Source organism: Limanda limanda, chromosome 23, assembly GCF_963576545.1.
Source record: "Limanda limanda chromosome 23, fLimLim1.1, whole genome shotgun sequence".
NCBI classification, from domain to species: Eukaryota; Metazoa; Chordata; class Actinopteri; order Pleuronectiformes; family Pleuronectidae; genus Limanda; species Limanda limanda.
In genome coordinates, this window is record NC_083658.1 from 4,788,066 (window position 1) to 4,807,140 (window position 19,075).

At 43.8% G+C, this 19,075-nt stretch overlaps 2 protein-coding genes across 4 annotated transcripts; both read right to left on the bottom strand.

Moving 5' to 3' along the window:
* Positions 1-710: 710 nt before the first annotated feature.
* On the bottom strand, positions 711-9,655 carry LOC132996937 (cystathionine beta-synthase-like). Its single transcript, XM_061067308.1, has 15 exons — positions 9,531-9,655; positions 6,301-6,608; positions 5,959-6,065; positions 5,707-5,841; positions 5,259-5,338; positions 4,349-4,553; positions 4,150-4,241; positions 3,916-4,041; positions 3,749-3,833; positions 3,555-3,660; positions 3,231-3,308; positions 3,013-3,147; positions 2,795-2,903; positions 2,488-2,572; positions 711-1,594 (listed from the first exon to the last, which is right to left on the bottom strand). Exons 2-15 carry the CDS (start codon positions 6,597-6,599, stop codon positions 1,464-1,466), a joined length of 1,773 nt encoding a protein of 590 aa, XP_060923291.1. The 5' UTR covers positions 6,600-6,608; positions 9,531-9,655; the 3' UTR covers positions 711-1,463.
* A 755-nt stretch (positions 9,656-10,410) lies between these two features.
* Positions 10,411-18,763, bottom strand: LOC132996632 (splicing factor U2AF 35 kDa subunit-like). Of its 3 annotated transcripts, none has more exons than XM_061066947.1 (8): positions 18,714-18,763; positions 17,902-17,989; positions 16,774-16,840; positions 12,093-12,142; positions 11,608-11,706; positions 11,266-11,399; positions 10,800-10,892; positions 10,411-10,713 (listed from the first exon to the last, which is right to left on the bottom strand). In XM_061066947.1, the coding sequence occupies exons 1-8, from the start codon at positions 18,755-18,757 to the stop codon at positions 10,605-10,607; spliced, it is 684 nt and encodes a 227-aa protein (XP_060922930.1). In that variant the 5' UTR covers positions 18,758-18,763; the 3' UTR covers positions 10,411-10,604. The 3 variants fall into 3 exon arrangements, with proteins under 3 accessions (XP_060922930.1, XP_060922929.1, XP_060922931.1); XM_061066946.1 differs by having other exon boundaries at positions 12,093-12,145; XM_061066948.1 differs by lacking the exons at positions 16,774-16,840; positions 17,902-17,989; positions 18,714-18,763 and adding an exon at positions 15,730-15,746.
* Between the last annotated feature and the right edge of the window lie 312 nt (positions 18,764-19,075).

A 19,075-nucleotide genomic window follows, 5' to 3' on the forward strand; every position in this document is an offset into this window, starting at 1 on the left:
TTTAGGTACACTCTGTAATTAAGTGTGTACGTCACAAGGATAAATCACAAAGCACAACCACATGCACAGAAGCGAACTGCGCAGGATTCATTTAATGTAATTATATATTTTTTTCTTTTAAATTTACATGTGTGTCTGTGTCATTCTATGCTGCCTTTGAAAACCATTGTATTTTCTACTTTACTACATATAATTGACAGCCTTACTTAGAAGTTACTTTTATATTTTTGGATTTTAGATACTGGAGGATTTAACATGCTTTAAAAACCTATTGTTAGAGAATAAACCAGTAGTTTCCAACCTTGCAAGAATCCCAGTGTGGGACATTTAATTTAATATAATTTTGAAAATTCATGCAAAACCTTCTTGTTTATATTCGATGATCAAATAAATTACATATTGTTCCCATCAATAGCACAAAGAGTAAGGGTCACTCATTACTCATTAATCAAATCAAACCTCTGGCCTCCTGAATTTTTACCTTGAAGGTGAGCTGTCTCTCTGTCCCCCTCTGGATGTCCTCGTTTAAGTTTAGTTTGCTGTAAATTTTTCTTATTTGCTGGGTTTTTTATTTGCGTTTTTTTCTTTTGTGGTCTTTTATTTATGTGACAAGTTTTTTTTGGGAAGTTTGGCCTCATCTAAGTGTTACGGACAGAAGATGTCAATAGGGTTTACACAAATAAAATTAGATTTGCACTTCAAACAAATAGTATTTTGTATTTAACTTTATTGCAATATTCTTTATCCAAATACTCTGACGACTGTTAGAGACTTTCCTTAAATTTTATTGTATCATACACATTCATGATGCAATATATAATGATTCTCCTAGACACAGCTAAGATTCAACAGTCACTTTATAGTATCATCGCAGGCACTGAGTTGAAATGGGAGTGGGGAACACCACTGCAACCGTTTAAAGAATTGTGATTACACCCTATATGTATTTCTTCCAGTGTATACATACTCAAATGAAAAAGCAGCACATAGTGAGCGACACCGGAGAGCATATGCTTATATATACACAGCAACTGTCTACTTGTCTTATCTTGATAAATGAGATGAAGGTCTATTCTATTATTTGTAATGTTTGATCGGTACATAAAGCCGTAATGAAACAATCACGTACTTCGACAAATAAGGTTCTGAACTTACAAAATATTGCTTTGAACACTACAAGCAGTTATGAGAAGTAATAATCAAGTGCCCCAAATCGGAAATATCTCAAAATGACCGAGTGGCACAGTATAATGTGGTTATTATATTTTAGACTCAGGTTCAAACATTAAAAAACAAACAAATCATTTTCTCAAAAAAAAAAGTGGAAAACAATAAGCTTAGCTCAATCATAACATAACTTAAAATTACTACACCATCCCTCAGACCCTAAGGGGTACTAAACTTGGCGCTCTGTTTGTTTTGTTATTGTATGAAGAACAGGAGCACGTATTTCAGTCCTTCAATCACATCTCGTCGGTCGACTCCGACATGGATCGCTCCCTCCTTTCCCACGTTGTGACAAAGTTGAGCAGGTCCACGGCCGTGACCACACCGAACACCATCTGCTTCAGGCTGGGAGAGCCGTCCGTCAAGTCTGGTGGAAGGAACAGGAGAACAGTGTTGAGGATTTAATACTAACAGAACATTTGTTCGTGTGTAAAATACGATAATGCACGTGTATGTGAGGCTACTGCATGTAAAAAATAAGAAGCAGTGTAGTTCTACTATTTGGCCACTTGGAGGCAGCAGAACACACTGTAAACAACACTTGGCATTTTATCACCTCTTGTTGATAAGAGGAACTTTTGCCTGTTTTCATATCAACTATGAAGCAACATGAGAATCTTGTCATAATATTTACTCTCTTTTAGTTCCATGTTGGTTATCATTAACTCCAGAGGGAAATACAGTTTAGCTTTTTGTGATAAGAGGCCGACGTGACCCGTTAACCACAACACGTGATTTCCACAAAATAATTTATCTGTCCCTAACCAGACGCCAGCCCAAAATATATCACATATACTGCAACTGCTTTTTAGGGTTTTCAGTTGAAGGATTTTTCCTCTGTGTGAACACGAGCACACACTCGCACACAAAAAGCTGAGGTGTGTCAACTGTGAGTTGACCGAAATCAGTTTATCTCTGGGATTCTTGGCATCGGGCCGGACTTCGGTCCTCATGTATCAGAGAAACGATCAGTGTCAAACAGTGTTGCTTCAAAACGTGGTGGTGATGGCGTGCTGCCTTCAAGAGCGGTCAATAATGAGTCCTTGAGACAGACATTGACCCCTCACTCAGTCTAAACTGCTGAAGATAACAACACGTATCGGCTGATTTGAGATATATGTGAATACATTTAAATTGATAAATTAAAGACAATATTTCTAGGTTAAATTCCATCAAACAAAATCATTTTTAACCTTAATTTAAGCATCTTCTTACGTGTGTGTCTGTGTGTGTGTGTGTGTGAAAATGTTCTCTACTCACATTGGATCTGTTCGTGTACAACCAGGGCGAAGTGATCGGTCTCCAGAATCCGGGACAGTTTTCCCAAGTTATCGGTCAGACGGATCTGTGGAAGCAAAAAGATTTTTAGCAGAAAGCAAACTGTGGTGTTTCTCAGACCTTTAAGAGCTGAGAAATATTTCCCATTTAGCATCAGGTGGACTCACTAATTAGGGATTTTTAAAAAGTCTTCTAAAGCAGAGTTCACACGATTTGTGGGAATCAAATGGGGATTAAGAATGAACAAATGAAACGTGTTACACCAGAGATGTTTGAAGTGTTGTCGGACCTGTTTGAACTGCTTGTAGAGCACTTTGCTGACCGGGTCTGACACCCTGATTTTCCCTGCCAGGATCAACGCCAACAGGTTCCCCAAAGTCACCATACCCAGAATTAACCTGCACAAAGACACACACAGAGTTTGGAGTTAAACCTCCGCAGTGCACGCGAGGAGCCGAGGGACTGTGGGCTACACAGGCTCCAGATCAGCAGTATGTCAGCCCTCACCCAGCCTCATCCACGACGGGAGCCTGGTCGAATCCCTTCTCCTTGAGGATTTTGATTGTCTTCTGGCAGCTGACGGTGGGCAGCACGGTGAGGGGGGCCGACAGGTTCAAACCCTGCAGCTTCAAGTTCCACCACCTGACGCACGGGGGAGACACCAGGGGTCAGGTTTCACTAAACCACACAGCAAGAGGAGGAAAACACCCTTAAATTCCACTCACCATGGCTTCTTCACCATGAGGTCCTCCTCCCGCAGGAAGCCCTTGTCTACCATCCACTTGTCACTCAGGAATTTGGACCTGGAGGATGGGATATAAAGAGTTGTGTTAGAATTAACACAAGTAACAAAACCAGACTATTTCCAAGTACTGAAGGTCCACTAAACATAAGCTGCTTTCAGACATGATCATGTGTTTTCTGGAAAAGAAAATCCTTGCTGCTGCTTTAACCATGAAAGTTATGGTTCTGACTTTTCCAGTAAAACCTCATTCCAGCAACAACACTGAGTGGTTTGCTTCTAGTCATTGCACACGTGGGACTCTCACATGTAGTTGCGGATGGAGTCTGGCAGGATGACCACGCAGCGCTGGCCCTCCTTCAGCTCCTTGGCGGCGTTCACCGCAGCTGCCATGGCCGTTCCAGAGCTGCCTCCTGTCAGAGGAAAGAGCGGACACACGTGAGAGGGATTCAAACTCGTGCAGTGAGAGATTCGGACTTTGCGACTTCACGCGGGACTCACCGCACAGCAGACCCTCATCTCGGATCAGCATACGGGACATGTTGAAGGACTCCTCGTCATTGGACTTGTACCAGGTATCAACCACCTGGGGGGAAAAACAGTGAGTTAGATAAACGTAAGAAAAGAAAAGAGAGGAAGGAGGGGAAAAGAAGTCAAGTGGAACTCACTGATCTGTCGAGCACCGTGGGGATGAAGTCGTACCCGATGCCCTCCACCTCGTACTGGGTTTTATCCGTCTTGTTAATCTCCTCAGGCTCAGCCAGGATGGAGCCTTCTGGGTCCACACCAACAATCTGCACACACCATTTATAAATAATGAGAGGCTCAGCAGAGAGTTACTCCACTTCCTTTCTGCCGCGGCTGGAAAGAGAATGAAGACAGTTCTGACAGAGACGACTCACCTTGATGTTGGGGCATCTCTCCTTCAGTTTGCGGGCGATACCTGTGATCGTCCCCCCGGTGCCTGCTCCGGCCACCAGCATGTCCAGTTTGCCTGTTGGGGGGGGAGGAGTCGAGATTTGAAGATACGACAAGAAGGGAAATCTAGTTGGATTTTAAATAGTTTCAGTTTAGGTGCTGTGGGTAAAAGGGCCTTCGTACCGCCACACTGCTCCAGGATCTCTTCGGCGGTGGTGTCGTAGTGGGCCAGCGGATTGCTCGGGTTGCGGTACTGGTCCAGGATGTGGGAGTCGGGGATCTCGTTCTTGAGGCGCCAGGCCACGCCCACGTGAGACTCCGGCGAGTCGAATCGAGCGCTGGTCGGCGTGCGGACGATCTCGGCTCCGAGGGCTCTCAACACGTCCACCTGGCCAGAAACCACGGAGATAAAATCAGGACAAAAAGGGCAAAATGAAGTGAACAATTAAAACTGGATGATTATATGCATCTCATATATTACACATGTCCTCTGTGCCAGTATGTAAGATGCATATAAAAGTCAATGTGAAAAATGTGCATCTTAAGGATTATAAACCATGACATAACGATTACCACAAGCTAAAAATCCCATTAAGTTTAAAAGTCTTTGGACCTGAATGACTCTGCAAAGTGATTCTATTAATAGTTTAGAGTTTTGCATAATATCTGTGCAGAGAAGGTAATAATTAGGACATTCTCGTCTTTAAATGGAGCTCAGTGCTGCAACGCCTGAAACAGGCTGGGTTACGAAAAACAAGAGGTCAAGTGTTAAAAGGAAACACGTGAACTTCTCCTGCATCGAGTTTCAGTTGGTTGCCCTTCGGTTTTTATAGAAGCCCAGAAAACATTTAGGGAAAAGGCAGCAACACAATGATGCAGATGTAAAGAATCTGCTTTTTGGTACATAAAATTTTCAAATAATGGACTGAAAATGGTTGAAAACTAAGCTCACAAAAAAAACAACTTTTCTCTGTCATTTCCTTAGAGGACATGAACACACCATAACATTTCATGACAGTAATTATATCAAAATCAGTTCAGGGGATCAATAGCAAGTCAAAGGAACATTGTTTACGATGAAACACACACTGACCTTTTCCATGCTCATTTTCTCCGGCATGACAATAATGCAGCGGTAACCTTTCACTGCTGCAGCCAGGGCCAATCCAATACCTACACACACACACACACAGATACACACACGTTTAACAAGACTGCCGGTCGACACAAGACTTTAAATGACCTTCCTCCTACTCATTCATGAGCAGAACAACACATGTGCTTCTTTACCGTTTCCAGCTCAGTTTGTTTGTTTACAACGGATTTCCACGAAACTCTGTGGAAGGATGAGTCACGGCCCAAGAAAGAAGCCATTACATTTTTGGTTTTGCGGATCCAGACACAAGGAGCAGATCCGGGATCAACTTATCATTCTTCCACTATGGAAATCATGATCTGCGTTGATTCTTTTGCTTAGCTACAAGGTTTGATGGACGGGGACTGGTGGAGGTGCAGGCTCCACTGGGAATCTTTCTACGTACCAGTGTTTCCAGAGGTGGGCTCTATGAGGGTGTCTCCAGGCTTGAGGAGCCCGGCTCTCTCGGCGTCCTCCACCATCCGCAGGCTGATCCGGTCCTTGACGCTGCCGCCGGCATTGAAGTACTCGCACTTGGCCACTGAAGAAAAACACACAGAAAGAGATTTGTTGCAGCTTTGTGATGCAACGTTGCAGGATGGAACAAACTCTGAGCCAAACCTGTTTGCATGGTGATAACGAGTGCTGGCTGACTCACGTAGTTCACATTTGAGTCCAAACGCCTTGGGGATTTTGTTGATGCGGACCAAGGGAGTGTCACCGATCCTGTGCAGGATGTTTGGGAGAATGGTCGGGGCCACGTTCCTGGGAGGAGGGAGCAGGAAGAAGAATTAATGATCCGGTAGAAAGAGAAAACCAGTCAGACAGAGCATGTGTTTGTGTGCAGATCCACCACAAAAGGTGTGGACGTGACACTTGATGCAACTTGTTTCAGTTATTGCTTTGAATTTGTTTTCACTGGCAATAACAACCAAAGTTCAGTCCTACAGAAGCGTGGGTTTGATTGGAATTTTATTGTGAAGGTCGACTGAACACTGACCTTGGAACCTGCGCGTGAGGGGAGTCGGCTCCCGAGGCTCCCAGGGTCCAGGTGCAGCGGCTGGGGAGGTCGGGCCGGATCCATTTCCTCTCGGGGGAGGCGATCTTTGTGCCGATCTGAATGGTTTGGTGCGACTCCGCGGAGTCCCCCCCCGCCATGGGTTTCTTGTCCAGCCCGTTTAGCGGTAACGAGCCCTCCCGCAGCTTGCCCTCTCCGTTGGTGTGGTTGTGCAGCTTGGCAGCGTGAGGGCACACGGGGCCGTTGGCCGGCGCCTCTTTGGTGGAGGGAACTGACGGCATGGCTTAACCCTGAGGGGACAGGGACATATGTGATTATTATAAGATTGATGGTGTATTTGCATAATTCCATGGATTCTGAGGAAAAGCAACTTCCTTATTTCAGGGAAGGGCATCTAAACATTTGAGTAATTTGCTGCAGCGTGATCAAATTTAAAGGGGCTGCTGGACCTTGGAGGAGATATGATTTCTATGGTTTTAAATATAGAAGTCTGTACACAGTTAATGAAGATTTACATCTTATAATGAACTCAATCCTCCAACCCTTCTGTGCACGGAGAGAAAATCTCTATTATGTTTTTATTTTCTTCTTTGTATTATGAGGCTTTTATACCTTAATTTACTGTGTCATATTCAACTGTATTAAACCAACGTACCCCTTTAAGACGAGTGTACATTTGATTTCTTACCACACGGATATATTATTACATAACAGCAGAAGCCAGTGGGAAAGCAAACACTGCACCACCCTTCCTTCTTTTAAAGCTGAGTCATGTCAGCACAAAGGATCAATCCTCACCAGGAGATTTGGTAGAAAACAGTTGTTATTTCCAGAACTCTGTGTCGGTCTGAAACTCTGTCGGGCCACAAAGTTTCAGACCGACACATCGTGAGGAGATCCTCAGTCACGTGAGAAACAAAAGCACAGTGCAGCCGTGCACGTCCATCTCACATTATCTCTGTTTGTGGATGTAAAGCTGAAATCTACTCAATCGTGGTTGTTTCCAGCAATAAAAGGTTGTAAAACTCGTGCGTATGGAGCTCAATGTTAAACATTATCCTAAAGTGGAGGTCAGTGGCGCTGCCGGGTGATAACCAGCAGCCAGTGGTCCAGTGAGGGGCTGGGGAAATGGATAATTAATTAAATGTTTGTCAACTGATAGGAAAAGAATTGGCAAATGTAATTGATTTATGATTGATTATTATCATTAATGGGGAAGCAATTGCCAGAGAGCTTCCAGAGTTGAACTATTTCACAGCAACAAAACCTTTCATGCGTCTAAATCTCTGTTTAACTTGTTACCATGCGCATTCGGTTTTTCCATCGTCCCACAGAGCGTCACTAACACACAGCGCACACACGGACCCGCTGTTAACCCAGGGGCCAGCTGTTAAACCAGGGGCCCCTTTTAATGGCAGGTTCTCAAAGATCAGTCAACAACAGTCCTCTGCTGCTGACTCCTGTGGACCAGCACCACATGTTCAGACACGTACGGTAAAACAAACAGAGCACCAGTGCTTCGCTGCTGCTTCTGAAACCAGGAGTCTTCCTCGGAGAGCGTCAACACAAACAGACGTTTGACACCAGTGTCAGAAATGCCCGGTTACAGAGAGTTCGCAAATCTATGCATCGACGCAATACCACATCCTGGAAGTACATAGGTGTCACCCCTGGTAATAGAGGAAGTTTCATTACTCCTGAAATCCCTTCTTCTCCAATGATACAACATTGTGTTCACTGTGACTAAGAAAATAAGGTCATCACCAAAGGGAAAGAATTAGGAAACCGGCTTCAAACGACACGACAAACTCGACAACGCAAGAAAGCTGACCAACAACTTCATCGGGTTCTTTGTTGTGTTTGCCGATAGCTTTTTTTATCCGTGTTATTTGTCAGTTCTGTCAAACTAGATAGTAAAGACGTCCAATGGCGTTTATTCTCTATATGTAACCTTCCTTTACGGTCAAAGTCAGATTCCCAAGGGCCCGGCCAGTCGTGCTGCACACTCAGGTTATACTGGTTCGGTGTGGGAGAGAGTGCTGGTGATATGCGGTGACCTCTCCGGTTCAACAGGGCAACTTGATCCTTTGTGAATGCCAATGCAGCACCGAGCCCAGGCAGTAAAAAACAAGACTCTGGGCTGAGGGGGAGGAGAAACTTCAATTTCTCTAATTCTCCTCACTTGAGCCAAGGATTCTCAGATACCTACCAGGCCAAATATATCAAATAAAATTACATCACCTGATCCCAGCCTGGCGAGATTAAACCCCAACTAATGAAAACCCCCCCTTGTAATATTCTTACTATATTAGACTTGGTTATCTGCTTAAACTCTGGCGTTTCTAATCTCCTGTGGTATGTTCCCAGCTCTCCCTTTTCCCAGACTTCTCTGGACCCGAGGTTTCTCCAGTAAGTGGCACAGGGGTGGTTCTACCCGCTCGACCCCCTGGACCAGCTGCTCGCCACAACACGGGCGGCACAGCAGCACAAGAAGAGCGTGGCTATAGAGATCCACTCAGCCAGAACAAATGGTGGGGCCAAATGTGAGCAGCAGGAATGCACGGCCCTGGAGACCCCCGGCATCAAACCCCTCTCACTTCACCATGACCTCTGACCTCCCGATGCAAAAGAGTGACCCTCACTGGATGGATATTAGAGATACCAGCTACTACAAGGTGGTTTATTAGAGGATCGAAAGCAGGTGATTGGGATTATTGCATTTTAAGGATATTTAAAAAGACAACTTCTGCTATGATCAGCTCCTGAATTGTAAGTTTTAACCGAACAAGTAAATATTGTTGGGATTTTAACCTTTGCTGAGAAACCCCAGTTCCCTAGGGGCTTCTGGGAAATGGAGTTGAGGGGTGAATAGATCGATTATCTGCCGCATCGAACAAAGACACACAACACGTGAGAGAACGAAAAGGATGACAACGAAGGACACACACACACACGAGCCGCCTATGGTTTGATGGATGGAGAACAGAAACACACACACACACACACACACACACACACACACACACACACACACACACACACACGTGTCCGATCACAACCACACGGGAATCGAACCTACGGATTTACGTGATTGGCGGAGAGAGAGAAAACGCAACATTGCATCGGTTACATTGTTGCATCAGAAAAACGCAGCCCCCCCAACGTGCATGCGTGAAATCCCCCCCCTCCCTTCGATCTAAAACCCCACTCACCAGATGACGTGTCCAAAAAGCCTTTGATTCAAAGAGTAAATACAGTGGGGGGGGTTAAAACACGTCAGTCCCGGTGGAGAGGTGCCGGCGGAATGAAAAGCATCCGCGTGCGAGCTCCAGCTTCCTTCGTGACGACACGCGTGGGGTGGGGGGGGGGACGTGGGTTAAGTTTCACCGCGGCCTCTGATTGGTTGCCGTGAGGGCGTCTGGTTGGTGAGCCCGGCCAATCAGAGCGCAGGGTTCCCCATAGCAAAAGGGCATGTGGGAAAAAAGTGGGCGCGCAACACATGTTTACTTTTTTGTTTATTGACCGAACGAGCACACGCTGCCACTTGTTTACGTGTCTGTGGTTCACACTCAACTCAAAAGCAACATAATGATCAGAAGTTAGCTTGAGATTATATTAAATATTTTATTATTTTATGTATATTTTAAATAGTTTATTTTGTTGCCCTTTTCACACAAATTTAGAGAGAAGTCATTTCCTGTGTTGAGAAAGCTGCTATGCTCCCTGAAGAGGATCTAGGAATTTTGGAAACACCTATAAGAATAATTGATAAAGTTCCCTGTTATACATCAATTTGATTTGCTGGCCTTGTTTGGACCCTGAATAGAACTGTAACCGTAACATTTTAGTTGTTTTCATCTGTTTGTTTGTTTGTTAGCCGGATAACGACAGAACTACTTAAGCCACAACCAGGAAACTTTAACATGGCAGTTGGTGGAGATAGTTTTATCTAAAATCGTTTCATTCCCAAGTTAAAATTTTGTTTTATCAAATTACCTGTTACTTGATGTTATTATGTGTATTCATGACAAATGAAATGATGAAGTAAAGCATGTTTTGTTCCCGCGTCCCAAAAAATCCCTGAACGAGAAATAAAGTTACAAATATGTTTTATTGAGAAAGCGACACAAGCTCGTCTTTAAAAAAGGGAATAAAAGAAACAAGAACAACCTTCATACAATTCACAAAAAGAAAATAACTTTGTCATCACGGCTGGGGTGGAGGGGGAGGGATGTGCTGTGGGAACATTGGGAGAGTCTCGGCTTCCTTCAGAACCTTTAGAACCTTTAGAACCTTCCGGAACGCTCCCGATCCCTCGACCTTCGCCTTTCACGATCCCGCCGGCGATCCCTGGAGCGAGAGCGTTGTTCCCGGGGAGGCGAGCCGGAGCGCTGGCTGCAGGGAGGAAAGAAAGAAAGATTAACTTCCAACTTAACACCTTTCCTCAATTAGACAATCTTCCACCTTCTGGAGTCCCATACCCTTTCCTCCGGCGGCCGTACAAGTCCCTCCGAAGTTCCCGTGATATTGGTTTAAGGTGCATGAAGTTGCAGAAGCCGCCTCGGGTGCACTCTCTGTAGGAAGGCAGTCCATCAAGAGTTAAAACCTGTTAGCCTTGAATCCAGTGACACCGTGAAACAAGAACACAAACAAGCTGAACGCTTCCTAACCCTTTCATGTCTGTGGATACTGTGCTTCAGGCCGTGTGTATCCATATGAAATGAGCCCTGTGCAGAATAAACCTGGAGCTTTCACAATTCATGATATTCTGGAGCCTCAGGCCAACTCACTTATTCAACTGGTTTGTAATCCAGCTTTAGTTACAGGATAAACAGTGGAGCTTTATCTTGGTTTGTCTGACTTTACCCTGCGGCTACACACAAGCTCTTTAATATAAACTTGATTCTCGGATAAACCTGATGTAGAAATATACGCATATTCACTCACCCCATTTCATACTGGCGGCAGCAAGCTTCCCTGAAGTCGGTGACTGGGGAGAGCTCCGAGTGGATGGGTTGAGCGTTGAACCAGCGGTTGTTCAGATCCATGACGGCTTTTTCTGCATCCTCCTCACGACGAAACTACACACAGAGGATACTGGACTTAGACAAGAACTGGGGACAGTTAATTAACTTTATGATATTGTATCTGGAGCACAAATGAAACAGTTCTAAGGTGGAAGTGTTGTAAAAATTCAGGATTTCCCTTCATTTAACTACAGTCATATTACCTATTTACATCGACATATTAGTTCCTCCTCTTGTTAGTGAATCGAGATCCGTCACCAACCTTAACGTAGACGTTTCCCACGAGGTGGTCGCCCAAGTTATCGCACACGTTCATCTCCTCCACCGCTCCGTACTTCTCCTCCATCTCCGCGAACACCTCCTGTTATGAAAGAAAAGAGATAAATAATCAATAATAAGAAAATCAGTGAATCTTGTCGACCACTAAAACCAATTAACTGGTGGTAAACCCTGTGGAATCAAATTAAAAACATTTATTTTCAGATATTACCACAATCGCAATCTATTTTTTTCATTAATCGTGTCAGTAATTTTCCATGAGGTAAAGCACTTCCAGGCCGGCTGTGTAAATATTTGCTTCGGACCAAATAAAGGATTCCTGCATCAGCAAAGAACTGGCCACATTTTGGCAAGTCATGCTGCACCTATCAGCGGCAAAGTGTCACAAGAGGCAGATAACACCGCGGCGAGGTTGTGTCCAGCAACATGTGGAACGGAGACAAGTCACAAGCACAAAAGGTCACTCACCTCGAAGAACTCGTCATAGTGCTCCTGCATTTCCACGTCACTGACGGCACCTGCTGACGTCAACAAGGGAGAGAGTCAAGTCAGAACTACAAGTGTGTGGGGAAAATGTTTAAATGTACTTCATGATATGTCAACGGGCAAAACTAACTGTAACAACATAGCATTATGCTTTGTTGTAGTTACACTCTGAGCCATGTTTCCAGGTCACATTTATCAAAGAGGTAATGCTGCATTTTACTGGATGCATGTCTCTCTCTCTCTCTTATGGTAACTTGACCTACTTCACTGAAGCAGACCTACAGCTGACCCCTCTCAGCCCCTGTCCACACTCAAGCAGATATTTTGTTAAATTGAGCCTCTTGTCCAGACAGACACTTTATTTTCCTACACACTGGTCAGTGTTTACATGTAAAAGACAGCGTTTGGGAAATAAGTTACTTTTACATGTAGCATATTTCCAGGTTGAGGGACTGATAGAGGATTATCTAATCTTATGCCCACTGTTGCTTTGGGTTATGACAAAGCGCCAGAAACAATAGCGGCTACATACTGTCCGACAGGATAATAAGTCCACTGAGCATCCTCTCAAGGTTCTCCTCTGGTATTTGAGAGATTGTTCATATAGACCAGGGGTCACCAACCTTTCTTAGACTGAGAGCTACTTCGAAGGTACTGAGTAGTACGAAGGGCTACTTGTTTCCAGTGGTGGGAAGTAACAAAGTAGAAATACTTCGTTACTGTACTTAAGTAGATTTTTCACATATCTGTACTTTACTTGAGTATTTATTTTCCTGACGACTTTTAACTCGCTACATTTGAGCACAAATATCTGAACTTTCTACTTCTTACATTCTCAAAACTGGCTCGTTACTTGAGCAGCGGAGGTTGGCGCAACGTGCACCTTTACGCACGGCGCACCTCTCTCTCGCTCTCTTGCTCCTGCGGGAGCTCGGTTCAGTCTTTATTATTAGGGCCAGAGCACTGACAGGCACTGACAGACGTGAGGCCCTATTGAAATTGTAAGGATTATTATTCAGGCAAATTAATTTGCTTTTTGAGGGCTTTTATTAGGTGACTTTACATAATTTTTTGAAGGTATTCCTTTTTCGATTCACATTTGTTTTCCCTTTCCTGCTTCGTGTCAACATCTGCACATAAATACATAGCTCGAAGCAGCAAGTGGTTAACTTTTCTTAAAGAAAATATTGGAACAACTTCAAGCAGGGTTGTGTCTTCACTTTGTCGTCCCTACAGGCAAGATACCCTACAGGTGTATTGTCACCCTGCTGGAAACAAATGCAAACACAAACACAGGCCCATTCAGTGAAGAGAGTCTAATGATAAATAAACAGGCTTACATGTAGATGAGAGGACAAGCTGGCGGCAGGTATACAGGCAGGTAAACATCCAGGCAGTTACACAATACAGCTAATAGACACAAAAGGTTCATTTGGTCTATTAGTGTTCTTAGGTAGATCAAGAGGCACTTGTTTATTCTATTGTGTTGATTCTTTGTTGTCGCTAGAAGTTCAGATGCACTTGTCCAATACTACTTTAACCTCAGCATCTCGGGTTCAAAATTTGTAAAATTATACAATACATATATAGTGTTGTTATAATTTTTCAGTCAGTTGAAATAAATTTAATATTTAATATTAGCAACTCTAATACTTTTACTCAAGTCATTTTCTGACAGGTGACTTTTACTTTTACCGAAGTCACTTTCAGGTAAGATATGGTAAATGGTAAATGGATTTGTATTTATATAGCGCTTTTCTAGTCTGATGAAGACCACTCAAAGCGCTTTACAGTACAGTTTCACATTCACCCATTCATACACACATTCATACAGTGCATCTACTTGCAGCACTTTGTTATTCTATGGGGGGCCGTTCAGGGTTCAGCATCTTGCCCAAGGACACTTCGGCATGCAGATGGTTCAGACTGGGAATCGAACCGCCGACCTTCAGGTTGGAGGACGACCACTCTACCCCTCAGCCACAGCCGCCCACGATATCTGTACTTTTACTCAAGTATGGCTTTCAAGTACTTTATACACCACTGCTTGTTTGATACAAACGTCCTGAATAACAGAGTTGCACAGATCACCTTTTAATATTATTAATAATATATGTGAAGAGACTGTCTGATCAAGTTAATGTTAATTATTAACAATGATTGTAGGAAACAGATATATTAATACATGCAACATTTATTTCTGTTAAACTGTTTCAACTTTGCTTAAATTCAACTTAATTGAAGTACTTTTGGTGACATTTATCACTACATGCCTCCATCAGTCTGTTCTTTTTCAAAACTTTGTTGCAAGATGATAAAGCTCAACCAAAAATAACACATGCATATGACTGGGGTGTAATGTTTCTAAGTGTCTTCTTCATTTTTTGGGTCTCATACTGTCAGCTGCCAGAGTTTTCAGACCTAAAATCCATACAAGTCTCTCCTCATGCACAGGGAGCCGCTGCAGAGGAGCTGAAGCCGCGGGTTGCTGACCACTGGCTACGGCGAAAGAGCGATTTGTTTACTGCTCCGCCGTTAAAGAGATGCAGACGTCAAAACATTAGTTCGGCTATAATATTAGTTGCGCCTCACATTTCCTCCTAACGGTCGCGCGCCCCACACAGTTTGAGAATCACTGCTCTGAGCGAATGATTGGGGGCGGAGCCCCGGGGCCTGTGTGTGTGCTGTCACACACACACACACACACACACACACACACACACACACACACACACACACACACACACACACACACACACACACACACACACACACACACACACACACACACACACACACACACACACACACACACACACACACACACACACACACACACACACACACACACACACACGTCCCCCTCCCGGTCGCGCGCCCTAGCTGTTTGAGAATCACTGGCATAGAGTGAGATGGCGGTTTGACTATTTTTTAAATTTCAAACTTAATTATTTTTTCGTTTTTTTTAATTTAGAGCATGCCTTGCGGGCGACTCGCGGGGTCCCTGCGGGCGACCAGGTGCCCGCGGGCACTGTGTTGGTGACCCCTGATATAGACTGTATCGCCACCTATTGGCCAGCCATGTTTGTTTGAGCGTTTTGGTGATATTTTAAGGACAGAGATATTTTGTAAAGCCAAGGGGGGAAATATTAGTTATTAGTAAAACAATTACAGCAGCAGTGTAGACAAGGCCTTACTTTCCTCCTGGTTGGGAGTTTTACTTTAAAATGACATCTGCCAATGTTTAAATGTGTAACCATGTACAGAGGGGGCATGATGTAATACCACACAACTGTTCCATCACACCGATAGAATGTAGTCAATATGAAACTGCTGAGTGCAAAGGAAGCCAGACATGAACGGTGAGTTAATTATAGCTGACAGAGTCTATCACATCTGTACCATCGGCTCTGAAACCGAAGCTGTCCTGTGCACCAAAGGGTGCATTTGACAGGAAAACATGCAAAACAGCATGAGGCCAACTATTCTAACTGCGGGAAATCATGTGACGCATTACACGTCTCCAGAGGACATATTCCTACACTCAACTAGGTTTATGTGGGGGGATGTGACACAGTGGTCAGTGCTGGAGGGTCCTGCGGATGAAGGGAGAACTTACAGTGCAAACCAGCAGCAGACTTGAGTTTTGAAGGTTATGAAGGTAAATGTTCAAGAGGGAAATGGTCTGAAATACAAAATGCAAACTTCTGTGATATGGAATATAACCAAATATAAATCTGGGGAGGAAAGAATATGTGAGTAAATATTTTGCTGTCAGGAAACGGCACCGCACTCCACTGAGCATCCTCGCAATGGTTCCGCTGGTATTTGAGAGATTATTGATACACTTTATCGCCACCTACTGGCCAAACATGCTTGTTTGAGTGTTTTCCACAGCAACAGTTGACCAAAGGTTTTATTATGGAGATGAAAAACAAGAAAAATCGAACGCGTGTTGATTCAGACCAGTTGTCAGTGCTGATTATTATTTTTAACACTGATTGTACATGTCTGTAAACAGGGAAAACAAGCAGTAACCACGCGTGTCAGCTCACATTAACTGCTTCTGGAAAAGGACGGACAAAAACGATGCCGGTCAAGTTCGGGTCAGACTCAGATAGTTACAGAAAACTTTACGTGAAAGATAAAATGAGAAAAACTAAAGAATATAAGCAAAACAAAAAGTTCTACTTCAGCTCAACTACACTGGACTCTATGTAAACACCAAACACAGACACTGGAGTAGCTTAGTTCCATAACCTGTGGGTGATGCTCCTGAGGTTTGAGTAGTGCTTGTGACTCTGACACACATCATCTACACAGCGGAGGAAGGAGGAGGAGCTGGTGCTTATTATAATACACCTTTTTCATGGCAGCCATTTTGACCTGGAATATTAGGTAAACAGAGGTGTAACTAATCACATTAAGAAAGGTTCTGTTGTATTTAGGTACAAAACCTTATTGGAGGTGATAAGTAACACCCGTGTTTACCTACTGATACGTGTCAAACTGGCTGCTGTGAAAAGGGTCTATCGGAAGAACGTGATAACGGAAGAATGATTTGAACAGTGGAGAGATTATGACGTCCCAACTGCGTCTCCATCATCACTCAATTAGACGTGAGCTCTACTCTAAAGAAACTGGCAATCTGTTATCAACTTACAGCGTGAGGCATCTGCCGTCTGGGCGCTGTTCTGGGGATTTCGGTAGATGTTCTGAATCAAGATGGTCTGCAGAGGAAGAAAAGGAAACAGTGGTCAAACCAGATTGAGTGTTGGTTTTGTGCCATTTCTGTTTACACCAACTTCTAGTTTAGCTTGTTTACATTCTGACAGTCATGCAGGCACAAGATCCTTCATTGCCAAGGATCTGAAGAAAAGAAAACAATGGAGATTACACGTCAGGTAAGGTGTGTAGGTCAAGCTCGTCATGCCATGAAATCCTCCTGAAGCCAAGTTATACTCGCCTGTGAACAGGCCTGGACTTGCAGCAAGTATAATAAACTTTTCCTTTTACTGTGCTATCATACCACATCTGCTTTGCACTTCTCAATCCACTTTAGCACTGTTCCGGTTTGCACTACTCACTTCCTTTATACCGTGCATCCAATATTTGCACAGTGTATTGTGAACTGATATGTTCTGGCCACTTAGTAGTTTACACCAGGGATCAGAGAGGACCGGCCTTTCAATCAGGTCTATTTCCTGTACATATGGCAGAATTCACAATTGATATGACTTTGACTGATTTGTGAGCAGCGTTTTTCCGCTTGTACAAATAAGATTCTTCAATTTCCAGAATATATTGAGCAAAGCATCTGAACCCACGTTCAAAGACTGTTTAATAAGTATCATTTCACTGAAGATGAACAGAATGTTTTATCAAAGAAGTTCACAAATGAAAACATGGGATTGAAAGCAACTAATATTAACCGTGCACATTTTCATAAACAGATCAGACTTGTATGCACCTTAAAGTGACTTTTACCTCAAAACCTAGTGGGAGGATGAGGTGTGGGTCAGGGAGGGACCAGTGACATTTCGGTGGGGATCCAGCAGTAGCGTTTTGTCACTTTGTTGAGGATTGTGAGATAAGATGCTTTTCACACCAATCTCTCAGGGCCTAACTCATGGATGTAGACAAAATGAAGGGGACTGATATCTATGGATGTGTGAAATGTGGGCCTTGGCGGATGTATACGCTCCGAGTGCTGTTGTGATTAGCAGTGAGATGTCTATCTTGCAGAATGAAGCCTTTTGTTTTAGGGGGGAAACCTCGGGGGGATCCTCACCTGGCTGAAGGTCGGCTTGTTGTGCAACCTCGAGCAGCGGTCTCCATGTCGGCAAGCCCCGATCTTAAAATAGAAGGAACAGTTGACCCTGGAAAGAGAGAGAGTAGCATCAACTTTTAAAGCCTCAGTGTGAAGAACTCAGTGAAGTTTCATGTTGCATGTTCCAAACATGAAGGAGAACACGCAGCCTTCAGCTGTCATAAAAACTCAAAGGGTGTTCAGTTTGTCCAGTCTGGGCTACTGTACAAAACAAAACATGGCCGCCTCCAGAGAGGGGACCCGCTCCTGATGCAAACATAAAGTATTTAAACATAAAGGGCTCATTCCAGAGTAAATAAAACAACAAGTCTTACAATTGAGATAAAACCTACCAACTAAAACACCACTGGTGTTATTTGATAACACATTCTTGCCTACAGATCCCTTCAATGCGACACCCTGAGCCTTTAAACCTCAGCAGCTATGCTATGCTAACATAATTTATAAACAAGCCTCTCGCTCCCTGTGTGTTTCTAGAAACCCCGTATTCACTTGTGTCAACAACACGGTAGAAGTTTGTGTTGTTTCACATCTGTCTGAAAACCAGCAGCTCCCAGTGGCTACCATAGAGGTGGCTACATGTGAGGTGTGTTCATGAGTTTCATTCAAAGCGTTAGCTCGGCGTTAGCTTCCTGATGCTAACGTTAGCTCGTGTGAGGCGCTGCGGTAACAACCGGAAGCTGTGAGTGAACTGGAAGTAGCCGCTGCTGACACACTTCACGGTAAACTCACCGCGAAGGAAACAGTTGCGTTAAACTTTCAATAAAACTTACTTGTCCTTCTCTGTGCCGAAAATGGACGCCAGGTACTCCGCCATTTTCGGCTCGTCGCTGACGTAGTGATGTACGTCATGACGTAGACAGGGCGTCGCATGCACACTCGGGTTGCAGTTCCCCTGAGCGCCACATGGGCGCGCTGTTGTTCAGGGAAAAATGTAAAAATGTTTCCTATATATACCGTTTAAAACAATGTTTATTATTTAGCTTTCCACATCAAAATGTCCAATGATTAATGATAAATGATTACTATTATAGAAATAATATATTATATTGTGTACCTGAATTGTACACAATATTCACGATCAAGATATTTTTGTTGAAGCAAGCCTGCAGATGCCAATTTATTTACAGAATAA

Coding starts and splice junctions, on each gene's coding strand:
- LOC132996937 (XM_061067308.1), bottom strand. CDS start 6,599: ATGCCGTCAGTTCCCTCCACCAAAGAGGCGCCGGCCAACGGCCCCGTG. Junction 5,339..5,706: donor GCCCACCTCTGGAAACACTG/GTACGTAGAAAG, acceptor GTGTGTGTGTAG/GTATTGGATTGGCCCTGGCT. Junction 3,309..3,554: donor GACTCCATCCGCAACTACAT/GTGAGAGTCCCA, acceptor CCCATCCTCCAG/GTCCAAATTCCTGAGTGACA.
- LOC132996632 (XM_061066946.1), bottom strand. CDS start 18,757: ATGGCGGAGTACCTGGCGTCCATTTTCGGCACAGAGAAGGACAA. Junction 12,146..16,773: donor GACGGCAGATGCCTCACGCT/GTAAGTTGATAA, acceptor TGTTGACGTCAG/CAGGTGCCGTCAGTGACGTG. Junction 11,400..11,607: donor TGGGAAACGTCTACGTTAAG/GTTGGTGACGGA, acceptor CTCTGTGTGTAG/TTTCGTCGTGAGGAGGATGC.